The 13,152-nt window shown below is 50.3% G+C and overlaps 6 protein-coding genes across 6 annotated transcripts; 2 read left to right on the top strand and 4 right to left on the bottom strand.

Annotated features, from left to right (window-relative positions):
- Nucleotides 1-384: 384 nt before the first annotated feature.
- Nucleotides 385-3,009, bottom strand: CI109_103155 (uncharacterized protein; the record flags this gene model as incomplete). The annotated part of the gene is made up of 6 exons (XM_065967250.1): nt 385-470; nt 531-1,247; nt 1,296-1,362; nt 1,427-1,952; nt 2,006-2,723; nt 2,802-3,009. 6 exons carry the CDS (start codon nt 3,007-3,009, stop codon nt 385-387), a joined length of 2,322 nt encoding a protein of 773 aa, XP_065823322.1.
- A 1,134-nt stretch (nt 3,010-4,143) lies between these two features.
- CI109_103154 (uncharacterized protein) lies at nt 4,144-5,910 on the bottom strand (the record flags this gene model as incomplete). The annotated part of the gene is made up of 3 exons (XM_065967249.1): nt 4,144-5,061; nt 5,467-5,765; nt 5,817-5,910. The coding sequence occupies 3 exons, from the start codon at nt 5,908-5,910 to the stop codon at nt 4,144-4,146; spliced, it is 1,311 nt and encodes a 436-aa protein (XP_065823321.1).
- A 471-nt stretch (nt 5,911-6,381) lies between these two features.
- CI109_103153 (uncharacterized protein) lies at nt 6,382-7,402 on the top strand (the record flags this gene model as incomplete). Its single annotated transcript, XM_032001540.2, has 4 exons — nt 6,382-6,727; nt 6,788-6,900; nt 6,963-7,120; nt 7,306-7,402. 4 exons carry the CDS (start codon nt 6,382-6,384, stop codon nt 7,400-7,402), a joined length of 714 nt encoding a protein of 237 aa, XP_031864430.2.
- A 57-nt stretch (nt 7,403-7,459) lies between these two features.
- On the bottom strand, nt 7,460-7,754 carry CI109_103152 (uncharacterized protein; the record flags this gene model as incomplete). Its single annotated transcript, XM_065967248.1, has 2 exons — nt 7,460-7,560; nt 7,640-7,754. 2 exons carry the CDS (start codon nt 7,752-7,754, stop codon nt 7,460-7,462), a joined length of 216 nt encoding a protein of 71 aa, XP_065823320.1.
- A 591-nt stretch (nt 7,755-8,345) lies between these two features.
- CI109_103151 (uncharacterized protein) lies at nt 8,346-10,276 on the bottom strand (the record flags this gene model as incomplete). The annotated part of the gene is made up of 5 exons (XM_065967247.1): nt 8,346-8,453; nt 8,530-9,106; nt 9,321-9,592; nt 9,648-9,886; nt 9,967-10,276. The coding sequence occupies 5 exons, from the start codon at nt 10,274-10,276 to the stop codon at nt 8,346-8,348; spliced, it is 1,506 nt and encodes a 501-aa protein (XP_065823319.1).
- A 297-nt stretch (nt 10,277-10,573) lies between these two features.
- On the top strand, nt 10,574-12,721 carry CI109_103150 (uncharacterized protein; the record flags this gene model as incomplete). The annotated part of the gene is made up of 10 exons (XM_065967246.1): nt 10,574-10,766; nt 10,825-11,065; nt 11,124-11,146; nt 11,209-11,288; nt 11,358-11,611; nt 11,661-11,689; nt 11,745-12,041; nt 12,093-12,148; nt 12,211-12,608; nt 12,667-12,721. 10 exons carry the CDS (start codon nt 10,574-10,576, stop codon nt 12,719-12,721), a joined length of 1,626 nt encoding a protein of 541 aa, XP_065823318.1.
- Nucleotides 12,722-13,152: the final 431 nt, after the last annotated feature.

Genomic DNA, 13,152 nt, shown 5'->3' with positions numbered 1-13,152 from the left:
GACCACCTGAACTGGAGAAGTGGGATGAACAAGTGACCGGCGATGTTTTGTTAGCCGGTTCAAAGCGAATTAGAGAGAATCGAGTAACGTAACGATGACTGCTTGTATGAAATCTCTGTGCTATTGTGCTCTTGTGCTCTAGTGCTCTGCTCGAGTATGCAGCCAAGCTCATATGACCAAGATGCATGCGTGTATTTATGCCAACAGGATAATGATGATTCGACCCCCTAATGCTAATGTTCAATGCAAGAAAATACCAAAGACCTAAGATGACAACATGATGCGTGTACGTGTTGCGAGGGAACCTGTAGATGGTGACAGAGAAAGAGATGCGTGTACGTGTGGTGAAGGTATCAAAGGATAAAGAAATACCTGGGAGTTCATTCAATATGGGTATCCAGGAGATTTCAGCTCGAATCGAGGTACAACCTCTTCTTTGTCCCATTCGGCCATGAGCTGTGAACCGACATCTAGATCGTTAATCTCGTCAGCCATCTATAAGTTGTGGAAACGAAGGATCGTCGACTTACTTGGCTCCACCTCAGTCCCGTCTCTGGAAACCTTTACCTCCCTGTCTGTGTTCCAGGGGTTCCGGAGATGACGAGTACGGTTGAACGGCAACGGCGCGACTTTGATCCATTCGATCTGGAACGTATGCCCGGTGTGATCTTCCGCAAACTCATCTCTTGCTTCTTCACTCTCGCGAACCGCCTTCTCCTCGGGTGTAAGGATGGTATCCTTGCGCAAGACTCCATGCCCGTCGTTCTCTTGAGGACGACTCGAAGTGCCAAGGCTCTCCTGGCGATGCACATCACCCTCTCCCGCCTGCACGGCAGAGATTGGAACAGGGGGAAAGTAATCGGTTTGGAGTGCTTTCGGATCGAGGGTCTGAGCACGATAAGCATCTGGAGCTGAGTGGACGGATTTGTCGTCCGCACCGCGATTCCGAACATCAGACGGATCAGTCATACGGAAACCAGCAGCGTGTCCAGAGCTCGTTTCCTCATATGGTGTGATCTCCCCCGGTGAAGAGTCCGCGATGCGAGCTTGCGAAGGGGAAAGGAAGAATGCCGGTCGCGTAGGGACTTCCGAGTCAGACTTCCTCGGGGCTGAACTTGACGACCAATGGGGCCGCTTTGCCCTCTCCTTGTCTATGGGCTCGATCATTTTGGCATATCCGAAGAATTCGCCCGCTCGATTGGCTCCGAAGATAAGGAATACATCCTGTGAAGTTCTATAGGCTTGGTCTGAGTGGGGAAGTCAGCTCTAGCTCTGGTAGATTCAGGGGCACTTACCCAGAACCGGTTCATTGTGTTGTTGAGTTCTCCATGTGCCGGTCTTGACACTATCTTCCAGCTCAGCCTACAAGGTCAGCTGTATTCAAGCTCAATTCACTCACAGTTGTCATGCTCTTCAGGATGAAAACCCGACGAGGGAAGTGCTTCGCCAGGAAACTAGAATTTGTGCTTGCAAAACTGCTTGATGATTTGTGTTTGCCCTCGTTACCGATGATAGATTCTCGCCGCCGTCCTTCACCCTCTGGAGGGTGTTCGAGTACAGCTGGGCTCGGTGGGACGGAACTGGAACTACTGGTCGAAGCGGTACTGGTCTGACGAGGCACCTTTTGCTCTTGATCCTTCACCCACTCCCTGTGCAGCCCTGTACCCCTTTGAGCTCCCACACCAGCGCGAAGGTCGTCGTCCTTGCGTCTCACACGGCAAACCATACGAGGACATCTAGGATCCCAAGGTCGAAGTGGGCGACCGTTGAAATATTTGACGGCTCTGTCGAGGTCGGCTTGTGACGAAAGGTTGACGAACGCACACGACGATCGGGAAATGAGGAAGATGGATGAAGGACCACGCCAAGGCTCAGCGTCGGCTTCCGTTCCGATCAATGGCGTAGTCATGTTGAAATACCGCCATAATTCCTCATGCGAAGTATTGCTTGGACTACACTGTTAGCAGCATTCAAGTTGAACGGAACTCACACATTGCCAACCCACATCACCCAATCGCTGCGACGTGAGGGCGGTTGTGGGTGATACGCTTTCCGCTCACGCTCCTTATCAGGGGAAACATCCCGCACAGGTCTAGACGGCCCGCTCCAAGACATTCTAGTCGTTTTGCGTAAGGGCGGAGCAACAGGAGAACCGGTCCAATCGGAAGGGGGTCGACTGGGTTCCATAGCAGGATGTTGCTGCTGAAAGGGCGTATAGAATTGAAAGGGCGACGGCATCGTCGGGGTTGTCCAGGCGGAAGGGGGACCTGGGTATCCCGGTGCTTGACCGCCTTGCCCAGACCCATAGTAGGGTCTTGATCCTTGCACATTACCGTACTCATCGAAGGAGCCATGTCTCGAATGTTGCACCTGAAAGGGAGATGGAGCGATGGCGGGGCTCATAGGCGGAGTAGCCCACAGACCAAACGACTGATTGTGGGTGGGGTTTGATGGACTGATAGGGGAGGGTTGTCCAGAGCGCTGAGGACGCCACGGACCTGGGTCGCGAAAGGAGTGATAGGGAGCGTATGGTTGGTAAGGCGGACGGTAGTGCTGTTGCGGATAGGGATTATATGTTTGAGCATAAGGTTGGTAGGGCAGCTCGCTTTGAGGAGGTAGGGGAGAGTATTCGTACTGATAAGACGATTGGTCGATCTGAAGATTCTGCATCTGCTGCGCTACGTCCATCTTGGGTTGGTCATGGTCGGGTTGTGTATTGGGCGCTGATGCAACGGTCGACCCAATCAGCGCGAAATGGGATTTGATATTGGGAAGAGGACGAGAAATGCATCGAGACTCACTGCGTGTCTGCGAGGTCTGCCCGAACTCTACTCCGCTTGTAAGATTGCCTTCAGACGCTCTTCTGTCATCCGCATTCCACGTTGACTGAGGTTGAGGATTTGACAGTGAATGAGGAGGAGCACGCGATGTCTCTGAAGGGGGGATGGGATGTGAGCGAGAAGGAGGGGGGTGATGCGGTGGAGGCCTGCTCCCAACCGAAGAGTCCATGCTTGAGGCTGCGTGTTAGTGATCGCAAGTGTATCGATACCGGTGAGAAGAGAGCAACACACCTCGCAGACATGGAACTGTGAATCAAGCAGCCGAAAAAGAGAAGGAAAAAAAGGAAACCGAAAATAACGCAAAGGGACGAGCGGAGGAGGAATACCGAGATCAGCGGCAGCCTCTAGGGTTTCGGTGTTGGAACGACCCTAGACGAGACGAGAAGCATATAGCAGATCGGTGGCTTATGAATCGCCGTTGGAAGGTGCGACGGAGACTCTCTCGGACAAGACCAGCGATGAACGGTTTCTTTTCTTCTTCGTTGTTATGGATTAAGGGTTGACGGGGATAGGAAGACTGAAAGAGGGAAAGAAAAGAAGAGGAGCGAGGAAGTGACAACGAGGGACGGAAATAGAGGTTACTAATGTGTCTCAAGAGGTCAAAAATGATGATCTCCGGCCAGGTGTTCGGTGGGTAGGACGGGGAGGCGTGATGGAGACGATGAGGTCCTTGACAGACGAGGCTAAGTTGCACTTCCCCGCTGCTGCTTGTGACGACAATGATGATGATGATGATGATGGTTTTAATAATGATGATGATGATGATGATAGGTCAGTCACAGGGATATGAATTTGGAAGATCTTCTCTCCCATTTTCCCTGTCTTTCTTTCCACTCTGATGAAATGTGTACATGTACCGGGTTGATTGCTCCGGTTGATTGAGGGAAATAACGTTAATATTCAAGGCATCCACCATTCGTTGATCAGTGCGTGCATGCAGCAAGCAGTGAGATAAGGGTAATCATAGTGAGGTGTATCGTAAAAGCACTCATACAGGAACGAGGGGGACGAGAGGGCGAACAAGAGGGAAGGGAACAAGAGGGAAGGGGGGCGGACAGCAGTGAAGAAAAAGAGGCGGAGAATCCGGGTACCATTACTTTGCTCTTGCAGTCTAATGTGCGCCATACGCCAGACCAACGGTATCCTGGCTTCTCCTTTCACACCGAGTGCCGGTATCCCCATCCATTGGAACAACAGGTAAGACTTGTATGTTATTCCAGGAAACGTGCTCATGCCATGATATCATGCAATTATTAAATGGTGGACAACTACTACGAGTACCTACCTACCTACACCCCCCCGTTTACCGTTCCGAATCTCTCTGGCTCTGTCCAATCCACTGTCGTCTTTTTGATCCTACCATCTCGTCATTCATCCGTCTCCTACCCTTTTCATCTCTTCGTCTCGTCTTGCCGCCAGAGTTGACAAATTCGTGCAGTTCGCTATCCATACGGTATCCGACCTCTTTCATCTCATCCACAACCAATCTCCATCTCGAATCTTGAAGCGTAACACACTTTCGAATTAATGCCTCGTAGATTGCATAGGACGGCTTGAACCCATCGGCCTTGGTCTTTTCCAAGTAGTAGAATGCGTCTTCGTAGGTCGCCTGCGTGAGACAAAGCAGGATCAGGGTTTCGTATGTTTTCGCATTAGGGGTGATATCGCTCGCTACCATCTCTGAAAGCACCGTGTCGCCAAGCGGTCGATGCCGAGTGGTAATGCAACATGCAAGGACGCCATTGAAGGTATCAACGTCTGGCTTCAAACCTAGATCCGAAGCCGCTATTTGCGTCGCTCTGACCCGTTGCAAGTCTCCTAACCGGGCGCTGGCTTCGATTAAAGCGTTGAGAGCTGTGATATCTACCGGCTGTCCAGCCTTGTGCATGTCCTCAAGTGCGTAGAAAGCTTGATCAATGACTTCGGCGTCCTTCAGTACTGTGACGATTGGCTGGATTGTTGCCAAGGTAGGGGTCAGGCCGGATGCGCGTATAGATGAAAGAACGTGAAAGGCGTTGGGGACTTGTCCAGCGTTGCAGAAAGCTTCGAGAAGTGGCGCGAGGTGATGTTCTTGTGGTGACGTGGGAAGCGATTCTAAAATGGTCGAAGCAAAGTCCGGGCGACCCCATCGACCTGCTGTGTTCAGCATAGCGAGGACGAGTCCCTCATCGGGAGTGTAGCTCGATTTCACTCTGTCCCATGCAGTCTCCACTCCGTGAAGCTAGGTTCGTCAGCTGGTGCCCACGAAAACTGAACTCACATATTGACTGTCCGCACTGGAGACCAAAATATCGAACCACGAGTCTCGGTCAATTCTCTGACCGGTAGATGACTCTGTTTCAACTTTCTGTGCCAACTGTAACGCTAGTCTAGGACATCCCCATTCGCAGGCGATTCGTATTGAAGCTTTCAACGTGGCAGGGAGCGGCGTGATGTCTCGTGCGAACATTTCGGTGATGAGGAGGAAGGTCTGCTCGAGGTTTGAGGATAAAGATGAGGCTTTGATCATAGCCTGATAGCTTGAAGCAAGCTGGGAGTCGGAATAGAGAAGGAGCGATGGCAGAAGATGAGGATAGATGACGGAGAACTGAAAAATTAGCCAGCGATCGACACGTATGCCACTCACCCTCATCAAGGATTCTATGCCATCCGTACCAAGGTCTATGCCCCCACGTTTTGCGTCGTCCCAAGCTGCCATTGCCACCTGCCAACCCAGACCCTCGGTCTCGTCTCCATCCGAAGCATTGCGGCCAAGAGCATAATCACCGGCGGCCTTGATAATTGTAATATACGCGGACGGTGTGGGCCGTCTCGACTTCGATTTGAGGTCGGAGAGGGTCTTGAGTAATGTGGGAAGTGATTGTGTGGTAGGAGTTCGACGCCCAAGTTTTGGTAGTATAGGTCGAGCCCGTTTCGGTGGGAGATCTGCTACATTGGATCAGCTACACGAGCTTGACATACGGTGTTCATACTTGCCTGTCGTTATCGCTGTAGCAAAGGCCCTTGCGGGAGCGTGTGCGCGCACCTGAGCAGAGGCCAGGGAGCGACATGTGTGACATATCCGTGACATGTTGAAGATGGAGAGTGGATAAGAAGGGGGGAGTGAGACGACAAAGAACACCATATATGTTGTACTTGATCAGACTTTTTGCAGTCAATGGAGTAATGCAGTCACGTTAGATGGGTATGGTGTAGGATTGAATGACGTGTCATTGTGATGATGATGATAATAATAATGATAATTAAATTGATAAGGTTCCAAGCGTACACAGCGTACACAGCGTAACACAGCGTCGCCACGCGTTGTATTGATTTGCATTTGCATTTGCATTTGCATTCACCTGGTGGATGGATGGATGTGACGATACCCAACAACCCAACCAACAGTTATCCAACAAACATTCCCTTCACATCCACACATTCAATCGATCGAGATTGAGTCCCACCTGATCAATCAGGTCTTCATTGCAACACCGTACTTCACTTGCGGTAACAATCGTAAAGGAGAAAAAGAAACCACCACTTCATATACGCTTTGACAATGTCGCCTTCTTCCGTTTCTCTCACTGCGCCCATCCACTCTCCCACCCGTTCGAGATCCGTTTCTCAACCTATACCCGAAGATTCCCTTGACACCTTGTCCCCTCTGAATCCTCCCACCAGATCATCAGTGACTAGGACACACTCCTCCAATTCGGTACAACGAGGTAACAACGTATCGCCAAACGGCAATTCGTCGAGCACAGCCACGTTTCGCGGTAGCAAAGGGCGTGCAAGGAGCTCCAGTCTTGTCACCGTCACAGAGGTCGGTGGAGACGACCCGGACAACGTTGTGGACAGACTCGGTGTCGGGAACAACGAAAATGCTGCTTGGGTCAATGCCCCAGGTAAGTGCGATGTTGTTCCCCTACTTTTGCATAACGATTTTTGCTGACGTGGCCACCCAGGCGCATGGTTAATTCACCCTGTACTCATTCTCGCAGGCAAGATGCTCATCGACGCACTACCAGGTATGACACAAGACGTTAGTTGGACTATTGTCACTCTTGGTTACATGGCCGTAAGTTTTCCTCTCCGGCTACAATCGATAGTAAGTTTTAACAGGTATTTAACCTATTGCAGCTGTCATTCATCATGTTCCATCATGTCACTGGCGTCCCCTTCGAGTCGACTATGACCACTGGTGGAGCTTATGACGAGTTGACTCTATGGGAACAAATCGACTCAGGCGCTCAATATACGCCTGCGAAGAAGTGGTTGACAAGTGTCCCAATTGGATTGTGAGTGGATGACCCAATCGTGCCCCGCTGACCGCAAGGTTCCTCATATCGACCCACTACACACGGTACGATTACACCTTGTTCGCACTCAATTTCGCTGCACTGGTTTGCGTCTTGTTTCCCAAACTTCCACTTGTGAGTGAACTACAGGTGATCTCCGCTAATGTGCAGTTACACCGATTGAGATTTCACTTCGCTGTCACCGAAGCAGACTCTGCACCCACCCCACTCACTTCTCGTCCACCGTCCCCGTTTGTGGAAAGGCCATCGAGGACTTTATGACATGTATTATAGAGTGAATTCAGAATACAGATAGGCTTGATTACATTTACTTTACAATTACTCCAAGTTGTCAACTGCTGCGTCCACGTCCTGCTCTGCCTTCAATGGGTTTGCGTCCTTGTTGGAGGATCGGGTGTAACCCTCAGAGTCATCAAGGGCTTCACCCTCGCTCAATGAGTCCTTGAGACCAGCGACCTCGTCTGATTGTCAGCGCTGATCTACATAGCCATGACTTACCCTTTGAGATTTTGCCAGTCGCTTCGCTCTCCTCAGCCAATCGATCTTCCCTGGAAGCATCAATGTTTGTCTCGGCGATATCAGCCTTGTTGTCGACAAAGTTGGAATCGGACATTGTGATATATGTTTCTTATGAGGTATGTGTGGATGGAGTGTGGTGAGTGGTGCAGCTGAATTGGCGGTATGTGTTTGATGAGGGAAATAGATCAAAAGAGATACGAAAGGAAGTGTATTACAGACCTTTATGTATATATACTCTTGGATATACAGGACATGGCTGGTCGGAGCAGGAGGATCGATGACGCGAATGAACATGACGCAACGTTGTCCTGGAGTTGGCGCCGTTATCGTGTCAACATGAACATCGGACAGGGTATCGCAGGCTGGTCTACCGTCAGACTGGTGATTGCAAGGGGGTTTGCGATCGATCGGTATCGACACCTTTAGCAGCTCAGATCAGACAGTATACGGTGGATCGTGCCTTATGCTGTAACCGGGTTTGTTTTAGAACAGATCATCGAGAACATTACACAAATCCCACCCAAATAGGGTATATACGTTATTGAACAATAATGTAATTAAACGATAGCGTTGTATCTTTGATTCAGGCCAAAGCCCTGGTTCCCAACGGGCAGATACTATCTACCTCTGCACCGGTGACTTTGAAGTGACAACTATGACAAGATCCCACAAACAAACACAAACATTACTTGTTATGAGATTGCGACTTCTTCATCAGTCGCTGTTTCTCCGCTTTCGGCATCTTTGTTTTACGTTTCTCTCGGTTTTCTTCCTTTACCGCCTTTTTACGCTCCTGATTGTCATTGTTGACATCGAAACAAACGTCAACACAGATCACTTCTTTGGCACGTACGTCATTGCGAACTGACCTTTTTAGCATCCTTATCTTCGTGTCGGAACCCTCTCGGCTTGCGTTCATCCGATTCGGACATACTCCCGTCTCCGTCGTCAATGACACCATCATTGTTCTCCTCTTCACCCTCCTGATCTTCGAATCGCACAGTCTTCTGCTCTACTGGCGGGGCATCGGCTGGTTGAGATAACTTGAGACCCGTCACTCCAGCGTAAATGAGGTCGTCTCCGTCACCTCTTTTCAGAACATCTACGTCTCTCTCTGGATCATACACGTCCGCCAGCGTCCTAGGGATATACGATGACATGAAAACAGCATCGTCACTCTGATTGGAGGGCGATTTCACCCATTCGTCCACGATAGCTGCGAGTTTGCTGTCTCCTTCTGGTCCAAGCTCCTCCTCTTGACTAAATCCTAGGTTCTCAGTTACCACAAATTCCCACGCTTTCCGCAGGCCTAGCGTCTTGCTGCCACGGCGGGAAAAGAAATCCTCGACGTTTGATAAATCGGCACGGAGGAAGTCGAATGCACGGGGATGATCGTGTTCTACAGACTGGGAAACATCGATGATATATAAGTGGTCGAGGTGTAATCTGGTTGGTCAGCAGGGCAGCTAAAGTTCGACTCACAATATGTTGTACTCGCTCAGATCGGCATGAACCAAATGACAATGTTGGTACATCCTTCTCACTGCAATCATCATCTCGTGATATATATTCGTGATGAGTTCCGGGTTTAGTTCGGCGTCCTTCAGCCGGGGTGATGCTCTTTTCATCAGCACACCTCCTTTTCCTCTAACAAACTCACTCGTCTCCTTTCCCCAGAAATTCCATCACCAGTACGTTTTCCTTGCACTCATGCACCTTGGGCGCTCGTACTCCTCCCTGTGACAGTCTTCGCAAGTTACGCAACTCCTTCTCCGCCCACACCCTGATCATCTTTCGAGGATTCTTCGATGATGTGTATTCTCCGCGGAAACGCTGCTCGCCTTCGATATATGTCTGACGAGAACGGAAGTTGAGGATGGAAGTACGATAAATCTTCACAGCTACACCAGGTGAAGCAAAATAAACGTTGGCCTGGAGTTAGCTCAAATATTTCTTCGTAACGACATACCTCTTTCCCCGTGCTTACACATCGCTCTATTTTGCCGATGAGGTTGCGATTGACCAGACCCGCTAAGACCAGACGAGTCCGAGCGTCTAGGACTTGATCCTGGGTAGCTCTGTCGCTTTTATCTTTTTCCTGGCGCTCGTGAGCTACTTTCGGATTTGTCGTCACTCCCATTCCAGCGAGAGGATTTGGTTTCGACGCCTTCTTGGCAGGCTGCCTTGGCACATTTCGTGCAGGTAGCGGTGCACTTCCAGATGTGGCTGCCTGCTGTTGTCTCACACGATTATATTGCTTGGTGAAATCTGATCATCAGCGACGACCGATACGACAGGATACTCACCGCCATTGGCAAGCTCCCAATCCTCATCGTCAACATCCCAGTTTTCGACCTCGTCCTCGTCCTCCTCTTCAATCGGCAAGTGGTTCGGACCGGAAGGAGAATTGGGCACCGAGCCCTCTGAGGTGATCTCAAAAGGCTCTCCATCTGACTCCTCCTCTACACTGGAACCACTCTGTTCTGCGTCATCAAACTGATGATCGGCAGGGGGTTCTTGCACGGAGCCGTGCGATGGAGCATCGTTCTGTGTCGGGGTGTTCTGATCATCCTCGGCACTTTGGTCGATATAACCATGAGCTGGTCGTCGTGACATATTATGGTAGGAGATTCGGATGGTATGTGGAATCGGAATTCAAGTGTTGATAGCAGAGGGAGTGATAGATGAGTAGTAGATAGTATGGACAAGTGGAGGTAGATGAACAAAATAATCTTTGGAGTACGGTGGCAACGTAGTTACGTAATCAGAGTCATACCAGTCGGAGGTGGAGGTGGTTCACACATCACTGCATTGTCCTCCCCCTCTCCTCTCTGTGTTCATTCAACTTGACTTACCTTCCTTATTCATTCTTTCATCGGGGGCTACACATATCCTGCTGCATACATCCGCATCATGGCGGCTGTTTTCATCTCACAGCGTTGTGATGATCAGGATAATGAACGACTCAATTATGGCTCGAGCTCAACTACTCTATCGCTTCCTCCATTTCCTCCGTTTGCTACTTCTACCTTGGCGTCGTATTCGGAGTGGTGCGACCATGGTGTGTGGATGAATAACTCAACACTGCCAAGTACATCGAGAAGTGGTGCGTCGCTGGTTAATAAAGTCTCCGAACCTCATATCACTCACTTACTCGCCCACAGCCTGGCATGATGGACGAGGTGCGCCACTCCTTGCTATGGACCGACCTGCTGTCCCAATAGATGCAGATTGGGACGCGCGCGACGAGATCAAGAGGCAAAGGCGGCTAGAAGCCAACAAGTCTGGAAGCAACTTGACTGGTTCCTCCTGTTCGCGTATCGCGCAGGAAGACTGTTGGAAGATCGGCGATCCAAGCGTGGAGTGGCACGAGCCCCAAGGGACCAGTCTTTCCAACTATGATATGTAGGTTGATATATGGAACGATGGCCCAATTACCGCTTATGATCGTCCTACCCTGCAGCGCTGTTCCCCCATTCAGTCGACGTGAGACTCTTTCCTTGCTCAGAAATGTTATTTTAAAGCTCACTGCGTGTTTCCCTCCACAGTGTTGTCAGCCACTAGAGATTTCCTCTATTCGAGGGACGCCGATTTTCGATACCGCAGGAACAAGCGCCTCTTCGAACTTGTAAGTGCAGCTGAAACCGGAGCGGTACATCTCCTGTACGACACGCTTACACGACACACATCATCTCAGCTTAGGAACGCTTTTGGACTTCGTAGCGAGTTTCCGGGAAAGCATTGGGACGGCTCTGGCCCCGGAGCAATGACATATGCACCTCCAAGCTCGGCAAGGCACAACGATCGAGACAGGACGGTCGATATAACGGATCCATCAGTGGACGAGACCCGAATCGACGCAACAGATGAAGTCTGCGTTCTCTTGAAACGTCCAGAAACAAGCATTCGTGGATTTCTTGCTCTTGCGCGTAGAGAAGCGGAAGCCGGATGGTAAGTCGAATCCCCATAGTTGAGATTCAACCTAATACGTTGAACGTAGGGATTTCGAACCCGCCGAAAAGCTGTCGAGTGAGCATATTTTGTTAGGCGGAAGTTCGTTGAGCTCACCAAAGCGCGGGAATAGAAATTACGTCGGCATTTACGTCCTTCTTGCTGCATTATAATGTCCTGTCTGAGCCCGAACTGAAAGACGCATTCGAACGCGCTGCCACTATTGCTCGCCTTGCGCCGTCGAACCTCATTGAAGCTAAGCTCCTCGAAGAAGCTCTCGCCCGGGGTGACGGCTGGAACAGAGCCAATTGGACTGTTTGGGGAGGCACATATGGCGGCGTAGAGCGAGGTGGTTTCGAGAAAGAGGTTGATAGTTGGAGTGCCCGGCCGACAACTGAAGGAGATGATGGAGGATGGACCGTTGACCCGAGTGAGCGTCCTTTGCTGGAGACCAGCCAGGCAACTGATCAACGCATCACAGTCATCGACAATCGTCCTGATCCAGTCAACCGAGACGACGGTGAGCAGAAGTCAAAAGTGTGCGCTAATCGTTTTTAATAGCTCTTCCCAAGATCTTACCCCTTGTGTATCCGTTGCAGCTTTCACAAATCTCCCTGATCCATTACATTCCTTACGCCAGACGACGCATCGTGGCTGTCCTCCCTCCGCTGCCTGCGAATCAAGGACCAACTTACACTTCTCAGTGCTACCGCATACTCACTGTCCCCGCCCCTTGGACCTCAGAAGAGAAATGGAGGGTTCACTTGCCTGCGCTCGATGATCAAGCATCCGATGATGACGCCGATTCATCGGAATTTGCGTTAGACCAGGAGCAGTCTACAATCGACGAACCGGACGAGCTTCTCGTCTGGGTCGAATGCTCATCTTTGCCCAAAGGTCTTATTGAGAACGACAAATTAGTAGGCATGGGGTTGAGAGGCCGTTGGGGCTTGATGGGGATCCAAGGCGACACCGGAAAACACTCTCAATGGTGGACGTTCAAAGCCAAAGATTGTGAGTACGGTTTCTGGTATCTAGCTGATGGTTTCAATCAGACGTGCTCCCAGCCTTTTGGCAGAAATGATTATGGATCCGCTACATGCCACCTAATGTGAATAGCGACAATATATGAACTCCTCCATACGCCACATGCATTCGATTTCTGACAGCCATTGAAGCAGGGAACATCAGGTTCTGCGTGTGGGATCAAAGACGCCCCCTCTCTTGGCACCTCCTAGACAGGATCCTACCACTTCACATTACCAAGCATTGAAACCAGAGGGCAATGAGACTCAGTGTATCACCATCATCCACTTGCTGAATGTCTCACTCATTCATTGACAATGTTCGATTCACTGCATTGTCACCGAAGCGCATGTCCAAGGATCAGATTGATGCCATGCGATGTTGAGCGCTTGTTAGAGGGGTGTTCAAATGAGGAGCCTCCGATTATATGCGCTGTAGGAATAGATTCAGTCGTTGATTCTACAAGTTAAGTATGATACTGGATTTGATTGGTAGCATGCTTCACAGAATGACAG

The sequence above is a fragment of the Kwoniella shandongensis genome, chromosome 5, assembly GCF_008629635.2.
Source record: "Kwoniella shandongensis chromosome 5, complete sequence".
Lineage (NCBI taxonomy): Eukaryota > Fungi > Basidiomycota > Tremellomycetes > Tremellales > Cryptococcaceae > Kwoniella > Kwoniella shandongensis.
The sequence above is the reverse complement of the archived record's forward strand: the minus strand, read 5'-3'. Positions and strand labels throughout refer to the sequence as shown.